The 22,048-nt window shown below is 55.2% G+C and overlaps 2 protein-coding genes across 18 annotated transcripts in view; one reads left to right on the top strand and one right to left on the bottom strand.

Annotated features, from left to right (window-relative positions):
* ZFAND3 (zinc finger AN1-type containing 3) overlaps window positions 1-15,504 on the top strand; it is a 324,986-nt gene extending 309,482 nt beyond the window's left edge. For 2 of the 4 annotated variants that reach the window (XM_086371551.1, XM_086371553.1), the window contains one exon: window positions 13,317-15,504. In XM_086371551.1, the coding sequence (XP_086227677.1) occupies window positions 13,317-13,471 (155 nt within the window). In that variant the 3' untranslated portion in view covers window positions 13,472-15,504. Of the gene's footprint in view, window positions 1-6,248; window positions 6,545-10,695; window positions 12,474-13,316 lie in introns of those variants that run through there. The other 2 variants (XM_086371552.1, XM_086371554.1) reach the window with 2 other exon arrangements.
* The window catches only part of BTBD9 (BTB domain containing 9), a 415,967-nt gene continuing 409,329 nt past the window's right edge, over window positions 15,411-22,048 (bottom strand). For 3 of the 14 annotated variants that reach the window (XM_086371521.1, XM_086371530.1, XM_086371524.1), the window contains 4 exons: window positions 18,803-21,801; window positions 17,519-17,688; window positions 16,928-17,136; window positions 15,411-15,746 (listed from right to left, as the gene is read on the bottom strand). In XM_086371521.1, the coding sequence (XP_086227647.1) occupies window positions 21,607-21,801 (195 nt within the window). In that variant the 3' untranslated portion in view covers window positions 15,411-15,746; window positions 16,928-17,136; window positions 17,519-17,688; window positions 18,803-21,606. Of the gene's footprint in view, window positions 15,747-16,927; window positions 17,137-17,508; window positions 17,704-17,729; window positions 17,922-18,802; window positions 21,802-22,048 lie in introns of those variants that run through there. The other 11 variants (XM_086371522.1, XM_086371531.1, XM_086371537.1 and 8 more) reach the window with 8 other exon arrangements.

Here is a 22,048-nt window from a genome sequence, read left to right on the forward strand (position 1 = left end):
GCGGCACTTAATTCTTACTGACGTGTTCATTCCATTTTCTCCTGAGTGCTAATTCATGTCCTTGTTTTCCTTGAAAATACCTCCTCCAGGACACCTTAGCCAGTGACCTCTCCTCAGTGCCCCCGATTTATTACACGGAGCTGGAGCATATTGATTTTATTTGCAGTTGATTTCTTGCTTTGCTTCTTGTGTCCTTCAGCATTTTCCTCTCTGTGCATCTTTAGCTGTCTTTAAAGGCAGGAACTAGTGACTTTTTTCTTCTTCTTCTCTTCCACCCAGCCCCTAGAATAGAGCTCTGTAAACAGTGCACAGATGACCAATAAATACTCTTGACTCCTTGAGCCTGATAGCTCCTTTCCCTTCCTGGACTGACAGCCCAACACTGGAGTTTGAATCCTTTATTTATTAGATGAGATTTCTATAGCACCTTTCCTCTGAAGAGATCAATATCAATGAAGTTGGTTTCTGCTTCTGGAAAGTGCTTTTACCTAAGCAGACCAAGGTTCTGATATGATCACGTGAGAGTCCTTACACCTCGACTCTCGGGCCCTGGAGAGGCAGGCTCCAGGCAGAGCCTTGCCGCTTGCTTCAAGTTTGGCTGCCTATTGCCGGCAGTGAGCCCGATAAGACCGTGACCAGACAGCAACACGGGCTCTGCAGCGTCACTAAACGAGAACTTGCATTCGGGGAGTGAGGCGTTTTTGGAAGACTGATGTGAGAAGGCTGCCCTAACCGGAGCCCCAGGTGCTGTGATGGTGGGTCGCTGGCTCTCATTCATTGCCTGGTGTCACCCAAACGCTTCCGCCTTTGAGACTCCAAGTCACGCCACCAGGGAGCTGGGTCCTGGGGACAGAGCCACAAAGGGCCTGAGACCCAGAGACTCAAGTGCCGGTGAGGCGAGGAGGAAGTGCTGGGAGCTGGCGGGAGACACGCTGTCACACTGCACATGTGGGTGGTCAGGACTGACCGTGAGATCCGGGAGCAGAGTTCAGAGGCCCCAGACTGAAAGGGGAGAGGAGTCTGTCCTGTAAATTATCGAAGTGCCCTAAGTAGCTGCATCAGCTGGCTTCTCTAGAAGTTCCCACCTCTCCATGTCTCCTTGTTGGCCAGACGTCATTCCCATCCTGCTGGGAGCGAGGCGGAACCCAGTAGGGAATGAAGGCCTCTTCTGCGCTCTGAGAGGGATGGGGGCAGCAATGCAGAGCCCTCCTGGTGTGGAGGCTCAGTCCTCCAGACTTGACCTGCCCTCGAGCTGCCATCCAGAGAACACCCTGTGCTATGGGTCCGGAGTTAAGGCAACCGTGGTTACCGAGGCACAAAGAAGCGGGGAGAGAACAGCATGGAAGGGGCGGGGGCCCCAGCACGGGCTCCCGGGGTGGTGTGCACTGGGGAGGCCCTCCGCTTCCCTCCAGGGGCTTGGAGGCTGCGGTCTTCCTCTCTTGTCGCCTGTGGAGTTGTGCTAGGGCTACTCCAACCGTTCAGTGTACTCTCTGCCCCACAACAGTGCCTGGGACATGGCTGGATGACAAGAAACGCCCCTCTTTGCTTTGGGTGCCTCATCCACTGCTGTGCAGGTAACGCGTGCGTGCAGTGCCTGCTGCACGCCTGGGCACGGGTGCCTGGCCTGTGGACACCTCCCCCTGGGGCTGCCTCCCATTGCAGATGGCCAGGCCCGCTCCCCTTATTCCAGCAAGTTCTCTGGGGCTGCCAGGAGCGAGGTGGGGCGGGGGGGGTGGCGTTTTCGTGCATGTGTCACATGCTCTTTTCTGGCCAGAGTTTCTGCAAAGTATCCGTGAAGATGCTCCTTGTGACGCCGGAAATGGGTTGTTAGGCCAAAGGGCGGGAGGTGGCGGGCAGAGGCTGCGGCTGCTGTCCTATGGGTCTGGGAGGCTTCGTCCAGTGGCGGCCCGCTTGTCCCTCAAGGAGGGGAGCGGGACTCTTCCTCCCTGGCCCGTGAGGACCCCCACCCTGCAGCGGCCAGCCTCTGCTCTGCAGTGGAAGATGGGAGTGCGAGTCAGCACACGATGGAGTTTGTGCATTCTTGTGATTAGTACGTTTGATGACTTGTGTTCTCTAGAGCCATGTATTACAGTGTTACAGGTTCAGAGGGGGAAAGTTCCAGACGTACAGATAAGGCCCAGCTTTGTGTTAATTCTCCTGCATCAATTACATTGCTTTTCCCTTGAACTGGATGCTACCCCAGGATTAATTTTCCTCAGAATCTGGAGTAATTGGCCAAAATACTAGGGTAAAATGAGAAATGTCAGGGGAAACCTACATGGTTATATCCGGTTCTCCGTTGTCTGTGCTCAGCTCGTTTGTGATCATGAGTTAGTTCCAGGAGAGCATCTAATGCCATCTTGGACGTTTCTGGGTTGCCTCTCAGAGTGAGCTCAGTGAATATAGGCTCATATTAATAATGGCAACAGAGAAGCATAATTAGGAAAGCAAACTTGGTACTGGAGGGAAAAACAAGGAATCCATCGGAAGCTGAGACCAGGCAGTGATCGTCTTGAGAGTGTGCCTGCTCCAGCTGGTCCCCAGGGCACCAAGGGCCAGCCACGCGGCCTCCCGTGGGCCTCCTCCTGGTCCCCAGGGGCCGGGGGTAGGCCGCGCGGCGCTCAGGGTCTTCTCTGGGAGAGGGGCCGCGGGGCACAGGCACCAGGGTTAAATGTTCTTTTTACTGCTGAAGGTCCTTTTCTTTGTGTAAAATGTTGACTCAGATTATTTATTCATTCTGCGAATCTTTATTGAGCTCCCGAGGAACAGAGAACAGAACTGTCACTGGCCCTGCCCTCGTGGTGCTTTCTTCTCTGGGGGAAAGATGCAGTCTGTGAGGGAGCAGGTGAACGAGAAGCTTCTGAGAGGAGTGCGTGCCGAGACGGACCGGATGTGGAGCCTGCGGGGCTGAGACACAGAAGCTGGGAGAGCCGGCCGTCCAGAGCACTGGGGAAGAGCAGCCAACCGCCCTGGAGGCTGGAGCTGCTTGGCGTCCGAATCTGAGAATCCGAGCGCACGTGTGAAGGGGTTGGGGGCTGGATGGGCCGGGAGGCCTTCGCAGGTGTCAGAATTTTATTCTAAAAGTAGTGGGTAGGCACTGAGGGGTTTACGCAGTGAATTTCATGATGGGATTTATGAGTTTAAAACAGCCCTCTGGGACCTGAACACAAACATACGTGTATGCTCAGACTCTCCAAGGTGTGTCAGAGCTGGTGGTTGCTTTGCCTCTGGGTTGGTAACTGAGAGAATGGGATGGGAGACTGACTTTTTGCTGAATATCATTTTATACAAACTGAATTTCTGTTATATTCACATATGACCTATTAGAAGAGGAATTAATTAACTAGTGTGAAGAAAGTACATGTCAATTCAATTAGCCTTAAAAAAAAAAAAAAATCCGTCTGAGAGTGAGGGAGAAGGCTTGGAGGGCTTGGAGACAGGTGGCGGGCCGTGCCGTGGGCGGTCGGCGGCCCCGTGGCCGGAGGCGGAGGCCTGGCTCCCCGCGCCCCGGGCCTGGGCCTGCTTGCTGTTCCGTCTGCGTGCTGCGCTCACTCCTGCCACAGGAGGTTGTTTCAGTGTCTTGGTTATTATAAATAGTACTGCTGTGACCATTGGGGTGCATGAATCTTTTGAAAGCAGTGGAAACCATGGTCTGTAACTAACCTTTGAGTGAGCCGCACACCGTTCTAACCATTGGAGGCATGTCATGTGGTCAGTTATAGAGGCAGCCTTTTTGCTTTCATGAAATCTCGTCAGGAAAACAAGTTAAATGGAAAAAAAAAAAACCTACACAAATGACCCGAAAATTATAACTGTGACTAGTGATTGAAGGAAAAGTCCAGGAGATGAAAGCATATAATAGGTCCCTAGCCTAATCTGAGGCTCCAGGAAGATCTTCCTGAGGAAGAGCCGTTGAAGCCAAGACCTTCAGGATCAAGAACGCAGTGAGGTCCCTTTGTCTTGAACATGGAGTACAGGGGTGGGTGGTGCGAAGAGCGGGAGGCTGCCAGGAGCAGAAGTGCTAAGGCGGCTAATGACCAAGGCTAAATGAGAGTGTGCTGCACAGGTCGGGGTGTGTGGGCTCACTCTGCCTGCTGCAGGAGGCTGGGCAGCGGCCTGGGCGTGAGGTACTGGTGGTTCTGACCAGGTGGCTGCTGTGTGGATGGGAAGAAGAGAGTGGATTTGGTTTTTAGAAGCAGGATCCACAGCGCTTGCTAACTGAATGTGAACGTTGGGGAGGATGCCGTGATGGCTCCAGGGTCATGTCACAGCCATTGTCTGCGTGGTGGCCCTGTTCTCCTAGGTTGGGGGACACTGAAGGAGGAGGTGTGTGTTCCATTTTGGACATCTTACAATTGAGGTAGCCAAGATAGCAAGGAGTTAATTGGATATGGCGGCATGGAGCTCCGAAGAGTGGTCTGGGCAGAGAGACAGTTCAGAGGGGGCAGCATGTGCAGTTAGAATTTAAACCTTGGGAGAGAACAAGGGATCCAGCACTGAATACTTCTAATATTTAAAGGACAGAAGATGAGGTGCTACCAGAGGAGAAGGGCAACACGGAAAACTGGGCACCACAGAGCCCATGGGGAGTCGGCTGTTCAGATCTGTCAGAACCAACTAGGGCCCTTGGGATTGAGAAATGTTCAGGTTCTGTTCATGGGGTTCTTTAATACCCAGACTGGAACTATTCGGTGAAGGAGCTGGGTATGAGGTCAGCTCCTCCCTCACATCTAGACAGGAAGTCTCCCAAATCCTGGAGTGGGCTGTCCATTCGGTGGGAGTTTCTAAGTATGTATAGTTTATAGTTGGACTTCAAATTTGAGCTCATCTCTTCAGCTAAAACATTTCTCTGCCGCAGAGTAAGCCTCTTTCCCTCCAGGAGAGGTGTGTTTAACCAACTTTAGCTCGCTTCTCTGGCCTTCTTCTCTCCACCCCGCCCTCCTGCCACACACATGCGCACAGCAGATGTTGTGGGGCCTGTGACCTTAAAGCCCAAATTTGTGAAAATAGAGAAAAGCATGCTTGTACCCTTGAGGCCCTCAGAATGACCTTTTTGAGTTGTGTGGCGACAACAAGCACGAGACTCCCTTCGGGAAGCACACAGGACGGGTGTGGCGGCGCTGGCGCAGGAGAGGTGAAGCGTCGTGTCTGCAGCGTCTCCAGCCCATTCCTTTCTCACTCGTCCTCTCTCACCAGCTCCCAGCCTGGCAGTCTCGGGAAGTAGACATGGGCTTTTCTGCACGCAGTCAGTACATGACCAAACTTGGAAACACACATGGTCTGCCTCTGCTTCAGAGAGAGGCTTGCAGACTTCTCAGCCATTCCTGGGAGAAGCCTTCACAGGAGCAAAGAAGTTGTTCCCTGCTGTCCTTGGAGAGTTTCCGCATCCCTTTCATGGGGTCCCTAACCACTGACTACTTTCCAGGCTGCCCTGTGTAGTCGTCATATATTTAATCAGGTTTTTCTAAAATTTGCATATCTTCAACAGAAATCTTTATTGAGCTTGTCAGCTTATGGCAGCGCATTTATGGTATGCAGAGGGGTTTGTGCAGAGGGACAGAGGAGACGTGTGCATCGCACACTCACAGGAAGATTTCCTTGTTGTCTCTCCTTTGTCATAGGAGACAGGAGCAGAGTGTAGACTGAGCGGCAGAGGAGGTGACAGGATGAGCAAGCCTTGCAGGTGGGGGCAGAGCGGGGGGCCCAGCCTTGAAGCCCGATGGGTGAGCGGGTCTTCCTCGAGTCAGGCTTCAGCTGCTCTGGCCCTTAATGTCTGTAACAACCCCATTTATTGGAGCCACGCCTGTGGTCTGAAAGGCTAGATGGCTCAGCAGCAGCCACATGGCTGTCGGGGCCGTGCAGCTGGAACGGAATCCAGCATTTGGGCTCCTTACTGGATTCTTCAGAAAGAGAACTTGAGTTTCCCCATAAGGGACCTGCCATAGCAAGGGGGCACTAACCGGAGGGTCTGTTGTATTTGTCCTCCCCCTTGACCCCAGCCTGTGGACTGGAAGGCCGGCAGAGAAAAAGGGGCGGGCGTTCCTCTCTCGCTCCAGCGCTGTTCTGGAGAGGCACGCAGCATCTGCAGTCTCATGTCCCGACGGCCCTGACACTCAGATGCCCTGTGACTTGATGGACTGGCTCTTGCCAGCGTAGCCTTCAGGGAGGCCTGGCAGCTGGATTGCCCACTTTGCCCTCGGCCACTCTTGGGTAGGACAGGTTCAACCCTTCTGTTGTCTCTGCTGCAGGTTTGGAGTTGGTTTTCTAGGAGCCCTCTGTTTGAGAAGGTCAACTCTACAGACAGGAGACTGTTGAAGGAGAAGGCCAACCAGTCAGGAGCCTGGGAGAGAAGGATGAGGTCTCCTCTGGAAAGCAGTTCCTCACGACTCCCCCGAGGCCCCCCAGGGTGGGGGCTGGAGGGGGGCGGGGGAGCTGTCCAGGAGTGCTGGCATCTTCTAGGGTTTTTGGATTTTGAAAACTGCTCTGGGTTCTAAGAGGGTAATGCTACGTGTTTTCAGCTACTGAAATAAAATGATATTTGAAAGAGCAAGTCATTATTCCTATGGCATAAACTGCCTTGAGCCATTTTCTTAGTTTTTAAATACATGCTCCTCTCTAGATAACACAGCCTGGTTGTGATGTGAGCCTGCAGCCAGCCCCCTTCTCCTCCTGCTCCGGGGGGTTAAAGAGCTCACAGAGGGAAATCGGGGTGGGGGGAGGTGGCTCTCACAGGTCCAAGCTGAAGGCAAGGGTTCCTTCCTGGGGCAGGCACCCAGCCCCAGGTCTGGCCCACTTTCTCTCCCACACACACACCGTTGAAAAACAGGCAGAAATGAGAGGTGGAAGACCTGTTCCCTGGGTGTCGGGTGATGGAAGATGTTCCTAGAAGTAGATGGGCATTCCCCATGGAGGAAAGGGGTCAGAGCTTTTGCAGGAATGAGGCTTGAAGGTTTGAAGAGACGATGATAAAGGAGACCAGGGTGGTGGGTTGTCTGTAGCTGTGCACACCGTGCCGGGAGCTCCATCACGCTGGGCTGTGATGCACACGCCTCTCGGGGCCCGCGCCCCGGCTCTGCGCGGGCTCGTGTGCCTCGGCCTTCTGTCACAGTGCTTTGTGTTGTAGCATTTAGCTTGTGTTTAACTTGATATTTTAATTGATTTGGAGGAAAACAAACACTTGTGTCTGTTTTAGCGCTGCCTCGGTGGTGTTCACTGGTTTTCATTAAACGGGTGAGTGCACTGCTTGTGTGCCAAGTCGCTTCAGTCGTGTCCGACTCTTTGTGACCCTGCAGACTTGTAGCCTGCCAGGCTCCTCTGTCCATGGGATTCCCCAGGCAGGAGTACTGGAGTGGGTTGCCATGCCCTCCAGGGGATCTTCCCGACCCAGGGGTCGAACCCACATTTCTTACGTGTCCTGCATTGGCAGGCAGGTTCTTTACTGGCAGCGCCACCCGGGAAGCCTGGTGAGTACATTGGGCTCTTGTGCAGGTTCTTTACTGGCAGTGCCACCCGGGAAGCCTGGTGAGTACATTGGGCTCTTGTGAACTGCAGGTTCTTTACTGGCAGCGCCACCCGGGAAGCCTGGTGAGTACATTGGGCTCTTGTGAACTGCAGGTTCTCCTTGCCCTTGGAAAACAGACGGACTGATGCCCACTTGGTGATTTACAGTGGCTTTGGTTCCAGCCCCCTGGACTGCATCCACCCGTTCTCTCCCCAGCCCCGCCGAGCTCTGTGTCAGCCACTTAGGGAGCAGGGGTCCAGCTCTGTTTCTTGGAGTGTGATTGCTCTTCCCTCCACTGTGTGAAACCGGTGATGGAGGAGAGTGTGAAACAGGTGCATTCCGTTCCCGAAACACCTGCATCTGCTTTGCCTGTACCGTGCCTGATAAAATGCATTAAACTCCTGTAATGCATTTTTGTGCTACAAATTCTGCCTTGGGCACTGGGTCAGTGGAGGCGGTGTAATCCAGGGATCACTGCTGGTGAGAGTGTAAGTGGCTAATGTTTTCCAACAAGCGTTCCTATAGCTACCTGCTGTTCCCAGCGCGCGCTTTTAAATGAGCTCTGAGGTCAGTTAGCCGTCCTGCATTTTAAGAAACTTCTGTGTTGTTGGAAAAGTGTGATTCTTTATAACGAGCTTGCCCAGTCATTTCAGATGTGAGTCAGGCATAATTGTTGTTTACATTGAAATGGACAATTCAGAGAGCAAATGGTCCTTACGGATGAGCTGAGATTTGGAGGGCCCGTTACCAAGGTGTCTCGGAGAGCTCTGGGAGGTCTGGGGCGGGCCGGGTTTGCTGTCTGAATAACAGGTGTCTGATTGTCCTCCTGCCGGGACACAGCTGCCTGGGGCTCGTCACTGGTGGGAAGCGTGCAGGGACGGGCGTGTCAGTGCAGCACGCTCACGCAGCACCACCCAGGGCCGCGCCCGAGACGCCCTCGCAGCGCCGCGCTCCCCCAGGCATGCCAGTGTTTGTAGGGTCTGCTGGAACCTCTGACATATGAAATCCAAATGAGCAAGAAAGTGTGCAACATTTCTTGTGAGTGGGGTGAAAACACGGAAGCACTGGAGCCGAGGCCCACCCTGGTCTGAGGCCTCCCTAACGTGGCCGTCTTGGGAGAGCCCCCAAGTGGGGAAGTTTGTCAGAAAACAGATGTTTAATTAAAGTCCGTAAGTATCCAGACCTGCGCAGTTTCGCCAGCTTTATTGTCTTTTTTAGCATTTACTTGGCTGTGCCGGGCCTCCTGTTGTGGCGCGCGGGATCTTTGATCGTCATGGGGCACGCAGCCTTAGCTGTGCATGTGGCGTCTGGTTCCCCGACCAGGGATCGAACCTGCGCCGCCTGCGCTGGGCGCACAGAGGCTTAACCCCCTGGACCGCTGGGGAAGTCCGACTCCAGCTCTAAGTGGGGGTTTTTACTCCAAGATAAAGCCAATAAGCCACATTTCTATCTGGCAGGGTTTGAGTAAAAATGTCAGGAGCTCAGACTTTGTGAATTTTGGCATCGCTTTATCTGCTTTAGGAAATCCCATGGAAGAAAAAGACAGTTCCAACCCCCTGCTCAGTTCCTGAGGTTCAGAGGGAAGAGAGGCTGGGGGTCCCGGCCTCAGTCAAGGGTGGGGGCTGTGCTGCCTGCAGGTGGGAGGCTGGCTCGGCCCTTGGTCCTCCAGCTCCTCCACCCACCGTCCCCCCAACAGCAGGAACGGGGCGGGGTGCGGGGAGGAGGGGAGGGCCGGCCGACGGGCAGGGAGGAGGGGCGGGGAGGACTGGCTGACAGGTCTGCAATCTGGCTCAGGCCCTGGCCCTGCTGCCAGCAGTGCTCAGAGGGAGAGACCTGTCTCCTCTGCCTTGGGTGTTCTCTTGGGCAGTTATTGTCACTGATTTTTGTAAACAAGTGAGTGAAACAGGAAATACTGTTACAACTTTCATAGCACTTCTAGTCAGTCAGGTGTTGGTTTTGTATCATCTTTGCTTAATGGTGGCATCTGTCAAAACTGTTTCAGTCCTGGTGGGTGGTCTCACAACACCCACACCCGTCTCTCTGGGAGCAGAGGTGAGGTTTAGCTGTGGATGAAGGGGTCTGAGTGGAATGGATGACTTTCGGATGTTGGCTTTAAAAGCTGAAGTTTGGTTCCCACCGGATGAGCGCTTTTAGAAACCTGCATGTCAGACCTGTGTGAGTCCTGGAAGAATGCACCTCAGGTCCACTTTCTGCAGCTGGAGGCACCTTCACGTTTATGCGGCACCCGTTTCCACCCGCGAGCTGCCTCTCCGTGTGTCCTTCACCCAGGATGGTGTCTGGCTGGGGTGTGGGTTGTACTTTCTGCTCTGCCCTGTCTCTTGCTGTGCACAGCCACAGTCCCTTATGAGGAGCCCATGCCCGTCAGCCGCCGTGGTGACCTGGGCAGGCCTTTTCTTTGTCAAGCCCTGAGGGTGTAGCTGCTGGACCCCTTGCAGGGCAGCTTGGGGTGGGGTGGGAGGTGGGGGCTGGGCTGACTGACCCCACCTGTGCGGGTCTGGCCTCCCCCCTCACCCAGGATGGCCTGCCCGAGCCAGGCAGCATCGAGAGAGGGGCCTGGAGTGGGGGCCATGGGACACGGGGCTTAGCTGCTTCTGCACCCTCCCCTTTTCATCAAGGGCTCGTCCCGAGTGCTCTTCAATGCTGGCAAACAAACGCTCACCCTCGTTCTTGAGTGTTTTGTGCAGATTTACTAAGAACAGCTCTGGTAACAGAGGAGCCAACAGAGCCCTAACAGAGCTCTTTGGCCTCCTCCTAGGCCAGTATTTCGTGGGAAGCAGTGATCAGGGCTCCCAGGAGCCAGGCAGCTTGTGTGTATGGTACGCCGGGGGGAGCGGTTGAGGTTAAACTATGTTTAGCATTATGAACCATTTGTTTTTCAAAAACTTCTACCTTGGCTGTTTTCCTCTCTTTTGGAGGGTTGGCATTCTTATCATCATATTCTTTACTGCTTATGCCTCCCAAGGACTGTATATAGAGCTATCACAAGCAAAAGAGTAGAGTATTGAAGTTGTTTTTAAAACTACTTGACGCTGAACTGTGGGGCCATAAGGAGCCTATAGATGAAAATATATATGTATGTGAGTGAGAGTGATAATGATAGGTAGTATCGAAGCCCCTTTCGCAGCTGATCAGCTGTGTCCTTTCTGCTTTCTCTCCCCCTGCACGCTCCTTAGCCGACCCTCTCTGCAAAGGCCCCACTTGGTTTTTGATGAATGGAGTGAGGAAGCTTGAGTCTGGCCAACCCAAGACAGAGGCTGTAAACACCCTGTGCTATGAAACTGCTCCTCACTGAAGTAAGAATAATCTTGTTCCCCAGTAGCCTGATTTTGCATCTTTCCATGTGCCCAGCTTGGTCTCTGGAATTCCATCAGAGAGTAATTGAACATTCATGTCACTTGAGTGGAAACAGGTCTGTGGGTACCGAGAAAAGAGGATAAAGATTCAGCCCACCCACCAGTCCCCTGCCCCCTTTCCTGTATCCAGCAGTCCACCCCACCCACTGACACTTCCGAGCCCGTTGGCTGTTGTTGGTAGATGATAACCTACTCAGCATTTGGGAGAAGTTCTAGCATGTATCTTCCACTTGGTGGGCGATCCTGACAGGAGAGGGAATTGAGCTTAATTTATATCATCTACTAACCTCAGTGCATAACCTTGGGAAGTGAGCCTTCCAATATTGCCCCCAGACTTCTCCCCAGTGAATGCCATCTAATTTTTTTTTTTCTTTTTTAACCAGCTCTACTCCCACAATTACCTGTTCAGTAGTTTCCACATTTCAAAAATCAAAGCCAAGTGTCAAGGTGTGCCTGAGAGGTACACAGAACCTGCACAGAGAAATAAGGTGTTCCTGGCTGAGGAGAATCCCCAGGTGGGGGGAGAATATCCAGGGTTATTGTGGTCGTGGTACCCGGCTTCCTTTTCCAGACAGAACGCAGGCCCTCCGGTCCACCCATCGAGTTGGTGGTCGCCTGGAGTCGGCAGAAGGCGGGCTGCGGCGGAGCTGTGAGGGGGTGTGGTGAGACCTGAGCTTCTCCCCTCCTTCCCAGTCTGCCTTTGACTAATGAGGTGTTAGACTGAGCCAGGGCTGAGTTAATTTCAGGGCTAATCCATTTCCTGCTACTTTTATTCAGCCAGCACCATCCATCAGGAGGAGAGGAGAGCCCTGGGGACCCTCTTCTGCATCACCCCAATATCTTGAAGGCAGGGAAGGGCAGCAGGGGGCCTCCCGCCCTTATTAGAGATGCTGAAGGTGTAGAAACACGTTAAGCCTTGGCGACAGAAATGTCTCCACTCACTTCCGGCTGCTGTGCGGCTGGCCAGTGCCCCCACCCCCGCCTCAACCTGGCAGTCGCTTCTCCCTGCCCGGGTGGGCTTTGCTCCAAAAAGATGATTGTGCTCGTCAGACGAAAGATGCATATTGAGGCCATCCACGCTTCTGCTGCGAAATCCTTTAGGAGAAAGACAACTGGTATCCAATATCTTCAAGTAATGAACTTATCAGTAAATATAACACACGGGCTCATTAATCTTCACTTTGCTTTTGGGCCAAGTGGGAGCTCAGCTTCTCGGGAGATGCAGTTTCATCTGTCCTTCCCTCAAACCTCGTCCTGATTTAGACTCAAACACACTGCCCTGCTCTCCCTGGGAAGCAGTTAATAGTGTTTTTTCATACAATGGATTGTTCGGGCTCGGCCTGTTTGCTCAGGCCGTGGGCATGTGTCTGCACTGGGTGTGATCAGGACATCAGAGCAGGACTGTGAGTGTCCTGAGGCATCGTCTCTGGGTAAAGCAGCTGTTGTCCTTCGTAGCCAGTCTTTGCTTCAGCTCCCACTGTCCTGAGATCACTGCCTCGGCCCTGTTTTCTCTGAAGGGAATGGAGGATGGGGAGGGCAGTGGACCCCGGGGCGCTGTCCTTCGTTCTGCCTGCGGGGGCCTGGGCTTGAGAGAGATCTGAGATGAGATGCTGTTTGCCTGGGGAACAGTATGGTGCACACTGGTGTACAGGCCCCAGGAGGAGGTTCAGGAAAGGATTCCTATTCTCTGCAGCTCAGGCCTCTGGGACCTGGAGGTGTGACCAGATAAAAGCTGATGGGATGAGGTGATGGGGGAGCCAGCCCAGATCTCCTGCACCTTCCCTGAAAGAAAGGGCCAGACAGACCCAGGAAACTCAGATGACTGTCCACCGCCCGACGCAGCCCATGCCCTTGTGCCCTCTCCTCAGCTCTTCCTTCTGCAGCATCTCGGTTGCAGAGAGCCTGGCCCGCGGCCTGCCCACTCCCAGGAGGAGGCAGGCCCGGGGCAGTGGCGGGGGGGGCCTCACCTCCTGCCCCCCAGGTGGGGTTGAAAGTATCCGGCTCCACTGAGACACCAACTGGACTCAACATTTCTGTTCTTTACCTTTAAATACGGTACCTTCTCCAGCCCTTGAAATGACCCGTTTTTCCTGGAGAGCCCCACTCGTGTGTGTGTGGTTTCCCTCAACCTTTTAGAAGCAGTGGGTGTCCTGAGCTGGGTACTGAGGCTGGCTCCGGCCGGGAGCGAGCTCTGTGCTCGCTGACACCTGCGTGGGGCTGCCGGCCACGCGTGTCTGAGGGAGGCACTGCGCGGGCGCCTTGGGTTCCACCCTCAGTGCAGCAGGAGCCCCTGGACTCCCGTGCACGTGCTGCCACGCTTGTTGGGGGGTCATAACAGCAGGAACCCGCGCTGTGACCACTGTCCACTCTCCAGACCTGAGCGGGAGCTGGGCCCACAGGCCACCCTAACCCTGTCTTCTCTGCTTCTCCCACTGCTGCAGGTTACGTGTTCTGTATGTTGCATCGCCTCCCTGAGCAGCATGACTGTACGTTTGACCACATGGGCCGTGGCCGAGAGGAAGCCATCATGAAAATGGTGAAACTGGACCGGAAAGTGGGGCGCTCTTGCCAGCGCATCGGGGAGGGGTGCTCCTGAAGGCCGGCTTGGCCGCCACGTGACGCTGTTCTTAGTTCACTAATGTTAGCCTTATTTAGGACAAAGTCAGCCAGACACCTTGTACTGGGCACGCGTCAGACTACAGCCAGTCTGTTTCCTTTCCTTAGCCAGCCATCCTGGTACTGTAGTTTAGGGGTTGATGGTGGTTGAAATTGATTTCTGGCTGGTTTCTAAGGTGCCTGCTAGCCATTGTATAAAATTAAAACATGAAGAATATTTTTTTTGAGCATGGCTAGTGGATTTAAAACCACACATACCTGTCACTGCTGGAGTCAAACTTAAAAAAGCCTTAAGTGGAAAGCGTTCCAGACGGAGACTCTGAGTCACTAGAGGAGAAGCTGGTGTTCAAGTCCCCACGACGCACGTGGCTTTGCCGGAAGCTCTGGTTAGCGTCCGGCCTTCACCTCTCCACTGTCCTTAGTCCCGGTAGCCAGGACCCCTGACGGCCAGACGTGCCTGGGCCGCAGGCAGCTGCTGAGATCAGCCCGTGGCTGGGCTGGGGGTGGCCTCACTCTCCCACTGAGCAGGAAATGGGGGTGGGGGCAGGTTCTTAAATTTTTTTACCTGAATTAATATGAAAAAACTCATCACACGGGACGAGAAACAATAACCTCACTTTGAAAATTAGCTCCACTCAAGACTAGCCCACGAACAAGAACCACCTTTTCTACACAGGCCCCTCCCCGGTCACAAGAAGCGACTGGGCGTCCTGACCCCACAGCTCTGGCCTGCCATCCGCCGAGTGCAGGGATCCGGCACTGATCAAATACGGCTAATTGCAGCACAGCAGCTGTGGCCGACAGACTGGCCTCTACTGCTAGGTTCTTTTAAAGATGTTTCATAGCCACCAGGAATCGACGGCCGTGCTGGACGCTGCCCACAGCTCCGTCCTGTGCAGCAGGAGCGGCCTCGCCCCTCAGGTCCGTGCGGCCCCGCGGTCCACGGGCCGCCAGCCTGCTCTGCCACACAGAGGCTTGTTTGAGGGGGGCAGCGCCCGCCGCCGGGACAGAGGTGGGTCTGTCTAGAGCATGGTTCGTGGGTGGGCAGGGAGGGCGTGTGGCTCAGCCTGCGCCTCTCCAGAGGGCAGAGGGGTGGAGTAGAGGCCAGGCGGGGACGGGCCTGTTTGGCCTGTTAGGAAGTGCTCACCAGTCAGGTGGGTGGGGGGGTAGGAGGGAAGAGGGGCGCTTGAGAGCCTGAGCAGGGGCCTGGACGCCCAGAGCCCCTTCGGACCCAGGCCGTTTGGAGCTGCCCATGCACAGGCTTCTGGGAGAGTTGAACCCAGCAACTTAACCCTTTCTTACCACAACAAATGGTCACTCAGCTCTGTCCACAAACTAACAGTAAATACCTGCAACTACAGATGTTTTGGTCCAAAAACTGAAATAAGGAATCATGCTCTTCCCCCCAACGCCCCGCCCCCAAGGCACCCCTCCCAACCAGAGTGGAATCCGCTGCAAAATCTCCAGCCTTAATTCTTGCTTCAGGACCGAGACCAGGGTCTTGCTCTTGGGCAGCCCAGGCCTGAGAGGCCAGGCCTGCCCACGTTTACCACTGTTGTCAAGCCACGGCCCTCTGGCCAGTACCTGGCCGTCCTCAGTGATGTGGCCCGCCTCGGCGCCCCGCCCAGCTCCGATCTCGAAACGGCCACCAGGCGCCCTCCCGGCCCCGCTGCTGCTGCCGCCGCTGGCGGCCCCGGGACTCAGGCCCTGGAGAGCCGGCCGCGCACAGGGCTCGCAGCCCCTGGTCGTTTCCTGATGGCAGAGCTGGGGGGTGGGGAGGGCTTGTTCCCCTGCAGTATCTGTTCTGTGAAGTTTGTTAAATGTAAGGAAAGCTTAAATTCTTGTATCTTTAAAAGAGAAAAATCTTATTTAACCCTTTTGTGTTCTAGATTTACTTACACACATAGCCTAGAGCCCAGTTTTAGTTTTAACATTGTGAAAATATTAAAAGAATCTTGTAACTTTATTCTTTTTTCTCCTGCTGAAAAAAAAAATTAAACCAATCGTATGACAGTCTGGATTTCTCTGTTTCGCCGGTTTTCCTAAGTGCCACCTGGATGACCAGGAAAATAGTAAAAGGTCCCCCCGGGCCAGAGGGTGAACGAGGTGGAGGCTCTGTGGGGTGCTCACTCGTCCCTCAGAGTCCAGGCTCCGCAGCTGCTGCGCCGGGTTCTCTCGGGTGGCTCTGCCTCAGGTGACCCTGGGGTGGAGGTGCGTCTGCTGAGCTGGCCTTTGCTGGCACCAAGGGCACATACCTGGGGGGAGACAGGAGGAAGTGAGCGCCAGCCCCGAGGGCCCCCAGGGGTGTAGGGGTGGGTGTGCCTGGGTCCTGGCACATCTGAGACCCAAACCTCCCGTAGGGACAGCCCTGGAGACGACCAGCATCTGATCATCTGTAAGTGCTGGATCGATGATCACCTCACAGGCCTTAAGCAGGACTAGGCTGGCTCAGGGTGGAGGCTGTGACCCATGTCTGCAGCACCCAGGAGCCTGGAGGCGTTCTGGGAAGGCGCTTCAGAGCTGCGGTGGGGCCTGCACCCCTCCTCACAGTCCTTGGAGAAGTCTCACAGTGGGCTCGCTTGGCTCACAGGGGACAGGCGTGCCCAGATGCTGTCTGCCCAGAGGCGAAGACAGCACGGAGCCCTGGGGGAGGGCCCACAACCCACAGGAATCTGCATCGTTTCTGAAGAGAGCCCACGTCACGTCTCACAGCTGTGAAATCAGGACTTGTGAATGCACACTTGTATATTTGCTCACCTAGGCTGTTGTGCAAAATGAAGCTTGCATTCTGCCCACAAATGAACCGTCTGGGCTTCTGGACCTAGTCCTCCTTTACAGATGACTCAGAAAAGCAGTTCCCCACCCAGAGGCCCCAGAAGCCCTCAGCAACCTTCACAGACCCAGAAACCCAAGACAAAGGAGGGCTGAGTTCTCTGCTGAACCCCCTGCCCACACCCCAGCCCAGAGGCCAAGTCTGTGCCTCACCTCTCCCTCCGCCGGCTTCTCTGCGGGGGTTGGGGGTGTAGGCTCAAGACCTCAGAGATGGGAGAGGCCAAAGGCATATTCCTGGCACTTCCTCCCAGGTCCCTCTGGGAGCTGGCGCTGCCCTTCGCAGAAGGCAGCTGGGAAAGCCAGGCGCTGAGCCCTGGGGAGCAGCTGCCCGAGGCCCGAGCTGGTCAGCGCTCAGAGCTCCCTGCGGTCCCTGCCCACACCGTCTCCTCTTTACTGTCAGGGCCCAGGCAGGTCTTGGGAAACTCCAGTAGCTGCTGGGGGTAAACCAGGTAGCCAGGGCTAGAAGCGGCCATCGGGAAGAACAGCCTGCCACCTGAACACGGGGTAGAAAGCAGAGGCCACCTCCTGCCACGAGCAGCATGGCCACCTCCGGCTGGCCGAAACTGTCCTGTCCACCCCATTGCTGCTCGAGGAGGAGGCTCACCTGGTGACAGGCTGTAAGCGTGTCAGCAGTGTTCCTGGGCGTCCATGGGAACCCAAGCCCCAGGGTTCCTCTCCCACCTGACGGGCCTTGGCTCCTCCTGGAGCTGGCTCTCAGGCAGCAGCTTCAGCTGTCCCAGCTGCAGGGAGGCCAAGGGGAGGCGGTAGTGGGGGCAGGTGGCGGCAGCCTCATCCTCTCCCCTGGGCTCAGGGCTGTAAAGACGCAGGATGCAAATGGTAAGCGCTCGAGGCCCCAGTCTCGATGAGGGGGGTGAAGGGAGTCCTCAGGCCATGAGCCCTCTGGGGGGTGAGTTGTTTTTTTTTTTTTTAAATTAAAAAATGCAGAAAGTCACCTGGGGTCAGGGAGTCCCTTCCAGAGTCTGCCTTCCAGCTGGCAGAGGGCAGGGACACAAGGCTGGGTCTGTCTGGATAGTTGGTCGCAGAGGACGTGAGTGACCAGCCCAGCTCAGAGCCAGACCAAAGGGAGGGCACCCCACCCCTCCGCTAGGTTATTCCATGAGCATTCTTTAGTATTTTTTTAAAATAAAAAGTACTTTAAAAAGAGTGATTTTCAGCAGTGCACACCTGTGCTCACCTCTGCAGTGGGGGCAGCTCCCAGCACATGTACGGTTCGTCCCGTTCAATAGATCCTGACGGCAGGGCCCCGGGCTATGTGGTGGGCGCGCAGGGCCTCGGCTCTGCTGAGGTGTGGCCTGTTTCACAGACACGAGCAGAATCAGCACGTCCTCTCCTCTCTCTTCACCCCTATGCAGGGCAGGGCTGGGGTGTACCAGAAGCTGGCTTACCCTCCAGCAAGTCCCCCTCACCATTCATTCATTTTCTGCAAAACGCCAGGGCCTCAGGATCCTGCCCAGTCACCCAGGTGTGACCAGGTCAGCTTCCAGGGGGAGAAACAGGTGAGTCCCGGCTGCCCTGTCCATCCTTCCCCAGCTCCTCCAGTGACTCCTGAGTGGACACCAGGCCCAGGACAACTTCTGCTACAATAAAAACCACGGACTGCATTTTACATCCCTCAGGCTGCTAATGAGCACTGGACTCCTGCTGGAGCCACTGTGAGGACAGACAACGTAGAATCCATGGCTGCAGCCACAGAAATAAACGGATCGTGGCCTGTACTGCTGCCCACGGCCACCTGCCCGGCCGCCGCACCCAGAGGAGCTGGCCACCCACGTGGAAAATGGGCGTGAAATCGCACCAGGAAAAAACACAAAAAGCAAACCACTAATGAGGAAAAACTCCTAGGAGACACATTTAATTTTGTTTCCCTCCTTTGACACCTTTTCTTCTCTGTCCGAAGGGAGGTTCTTAATTGAAGCTGCACTGGGGAATGGGAATGCTCCCTTTCTTTATTACCAGCTGGCCTCCGCACACAGGATGCTCTGCTTTTTATCACAGATAAGACCTTCCTTTCCCCGTGGCTCTAAAAGGATAAGTGATTACAATTTTGTTATCTTCTAAATTAAAAAATAAAAGTGAAGCTGGCTGGGCCGGCAGTGTCTGCACAGTGGTTTGACAGTTGGGGTGACAGCGTAACTCCTGAGCAGTTTTTGCACAATTCAGAAGCTCTTTCTTCTTGGCCAAGGACGCCGTCTAACAAACACATCCCACTCTCGCTGAAAATAATTCTCTTTTTCCTAACTCTTCTAGGGATAAAACACTTTTAATGTATCTGTCAGGAATAAACACACTTTATTTACTAAGATTTAAAAAGTGATAATTTAAAGAGCAATTGAGAAGAGTCCCATATCCATCACGGGCTCATGGCTCTAACTAAAATCAGAAGAGCATCGGAAAAAACAGAATACGGGAAGACAAGTGTGTGTGTTTCAAGTTCTGAGTGCTTGGCACCCGGCCTTACCTGAGCTGGCCTTGAATGGGGCTCATGTGGCACGTGCCCCGCCCGCCGTGCTCAGAGCCAGCCCTCAAAGGAGCTCCAGGAGGTGACTGAACGCTTTCCCCCAAAGAAGTCTGCCTCTTACTCTGCACAGAGCTTTATCTAAAGTGAAGGGCAAAAGGCTCCGCTTGTTCTATCTCGTGACCTGGTTACAAAGGTGGTGTAAGCACCCCTCTGTCCCTCTGCCCCAACCTCCTCAACCCCCCTCCATGCAGCTGCCTCCTCACGGGGTGTGGGGAGCCACCGGCCCTCCTCTGCCGCTGCCCCCCTCCCAGCCTGGCCAAACCCGCAGCCTGGTGCCCACAGCTCCCCAGGGACTCGGCCTCTACCCTCTGCTGGGCGGAGGGGTCTGGTGGGGTTCCCTGGAGCCGGGTCTCAGCCCCTGCACTCCCTCTCAGCTCCTTTGGTTTCTCCGAGTTTGGGGGCCATTTTGGTCCATTTGGTTCCCGGCGGGGTGGGGGGTGGGGGGAGTCCTCTGGAGGACTGGCCAGGGCTCTGGAGATATCAGTCCCCTACGGACTTGTTGACTGCCCCCCATTCCCCAAACCAGAAGGCTCATCAGGGAAGGCGGAGCCCCTGCCTCGTAGCAGGAGACAGACTGGAGTGGCCCTGCTGGGCTTCGTCAGCATTCAGAACAGGATTCCAGACCATCGGGCCCGGGAGGCAGCTGCCGGGGAGGGGTGGCATCACCGTCCCTTCCTTCCCTTTACGTGATAACAAGGGCGAGTGAAGTGCTGCAGAAGCAGGGAGACAGTTCTGTTCTCCAGACAGACCTCAGGGTGGAGAGAATTCACCGGGGACGAGAGAAGGGCTGAGCCGCTGGCCAGCCAGGCACGGTTCGTGCCTCCTTGTTGGCAGCTGAGTAGCCAGGTGGCGTTCATCCCCAGTGCTTGGACGCAGAGGGATGCTGCAGGGCCACGGCTTGGAAGGCTCTGGACCTTCCCCAGGTCAGCAGTGCCGGCCTCCAGGCTGGGATTCCTCTCTGGACAGGTGACTCCGTGATTAAGCCCGTGAACCGGTGCTACCTGCAAAGGATTTGAACCTTGCCCGAGCCCGAGTCCCCTGCTCCTCCTGTTTCCCTGTCAGCAGTGAATGCGCCGCCTGAGGAGGTGCTGAGTGGACAAGAATGCCAGGCTCTAATTGGCAACCAGGGGCTGGACGCTGAGGGAGGTGGTCACCCATCCACGGTGAGCAAGCAAGAGGCTCCGTTTGTTACCAGAGCCCTCCTCCTACGGTGAAAAGCTGCCCCTCAACCCAGGGGTTCCACTCACCCCACACGGGGGGATACAGACAGAGATCAGAGTGAAGGGCACTGAGGGGGACCCGCAGAAAGACAACCGTCTGGTTTATTCATGCAGCTTGAAGCGACACTACCCCGGGACCGATAAGCCACTCACATCTATGTAACACTGGGAGGAAAGAGCCGACCCACTGGCTCTTTGCACACCTATGACCAATGTGTGCTTAAGACAGAAAGAAAGTGCCCACCCTGCCTTAGGCAGGGTGCGCGGAGGGCCTGACGGCCGCAGCCGGCCACCGGGAGAAGCTGGGGAGGGGCTCTCAGAGGGCGGTTAGCGCTGGGCGGACATCACTCAGACACGCAGGCCAGATCAAGTGACAACTGTCAGATTAGATGGTCTCGGTGAGGATTAAGAGGAAAGCTGCTTAGAACTGTTCCCCCCGCCCCCATCCCCCCAATCCCTGGCTGAGTATTATGGTCTGGGGGAAAAGCAGCAACCACTGATCACCAGCGGGCGGGAGAGGCCCCTCTTGTATTCCAGACCCTGACCAGCAGGATGGCCGTCTCCACACACCTCCACTAACCTGTGGCAAACAGGGCGGGCCCAGCCTAGCCAGAAGCTGGAGCAGGCTTATCTGTGCACACTTCTGAGCCTTACATTAGCTGGGGCGGGTTTATCTGTGCACACTTCTGAGCGTTCAATTAGCTGGTGGCATAGTCACTGTTTCCTTGTCAGCCTCCCAAGCTTAAAGGTGGGATACATTTCAGGAATGACAGGTTAATAACCTGGCACTTCGAGTGATTATTAACTCCAGTGTCCGCAGATTGATTTGTTCATTGTGTATTTTGTTGAACTTCCTCAAAGGATTTTCCTTGTCAGACCACGAAGCCCTGCCTCCATCCCTCCCTAAGGAGACGTGCACGCTTATTTTTCCGCTCTACCCCACACTCCACCGTTCAAAACTAAAGAAGGAAAATTACAGCATCAAAAGGGATTGAAACAAGTGATTTGTGGTTTGAGCCTTTCAAAAAGATCTGGAATACCTATGATTCAGCAAATGGAGAGTAACTAAAAGAAATAAAAGACCATTTAGTTGCCAGGGCAATGTCCATAAAAGTAAACACACTGAAATCTCCTTTCTCAGGGCGCCTCTGGGGGAAGGCCCAACACACCCGCGTCAGGCCCGTGTCTGCGTGCCGTTTCTGCATGCGGACCCGGGCCTGCCTACTACTTCCTTCTGTGCCCCTTGCGGGTTAGATTAGAGAGGTAGGGTGTTAATGGAGGACTTGATGAAGATTGAAGACCCACTCTCTCCCTCTGGAGACCAGCCTGATTTGAACAAATTGAGGAGAATAGAGCAGCCCCTTTGTGTCCTTGGGAGGAAACCCGTTCTGTGTCCCTTTCTGCAGCCAGGCCTGCTCCTCCAGGGGGAGGGTGTGGGGGGAGTCCACAGGGATCCCTGCTCGGGCGGGGGACACGGCTCCCGCGCCACCTGGCCACCCGAGTCACTCCACACGTGCGCCTCCTTTATTGGTGCTGCCGGTTGGGTGAGCGCGAGTTGGAGCCAGGGCTGGAGGGCAGGGAGCTGCCGCTGAGGGCCTGCAGGGCGTGGGGGTCGAGCTGCTGCCCGGCTGCGCTGGCGCCCCCTGTCCCAGGCTCGTCGCTGCTGTCCTTCTGGGCACTCTGCTGCTCGGGACACTCAAAGTGGACGCAGTGGAACACCTGTGAGAGAGGAGAGGCGGTGAGTGCGGGCCGGCGTCCAACCCGGGCTGTGACGAGTCGGGTCACGGTCCCCAGGGGAGTCAGAGTCCTCTGCCCCCTGCTGCGGGCGCAAACAGGAGCAACTAGAAGGCTGGGTATGTTTCAGGGTAAAAGTAAGCGGGCTGATGGTCTAAGAGTTACAGGCAGCGTGGTGTGGATTCCTATAAAACATTCCCACCGAACTTCTCTGATTTGGGTTACTTTGGTT

The sequence above is a fragment of the Bos grunniens genome, chromosome 23 (assembly GCF_055505025.1).
Source record: "Bos grunniens cultivar Pamir isolate PY7600 chromosome 23, Bosgru_T2T1.0, whole genome shotgun sequence".
Classification (NCBI taxonomy): domain Eukaryota; kingdom Metazoa; phylum Chordata; class Mammalia; order Artiodactyla; family Bovidae; genus Bos; species Bos grunniens.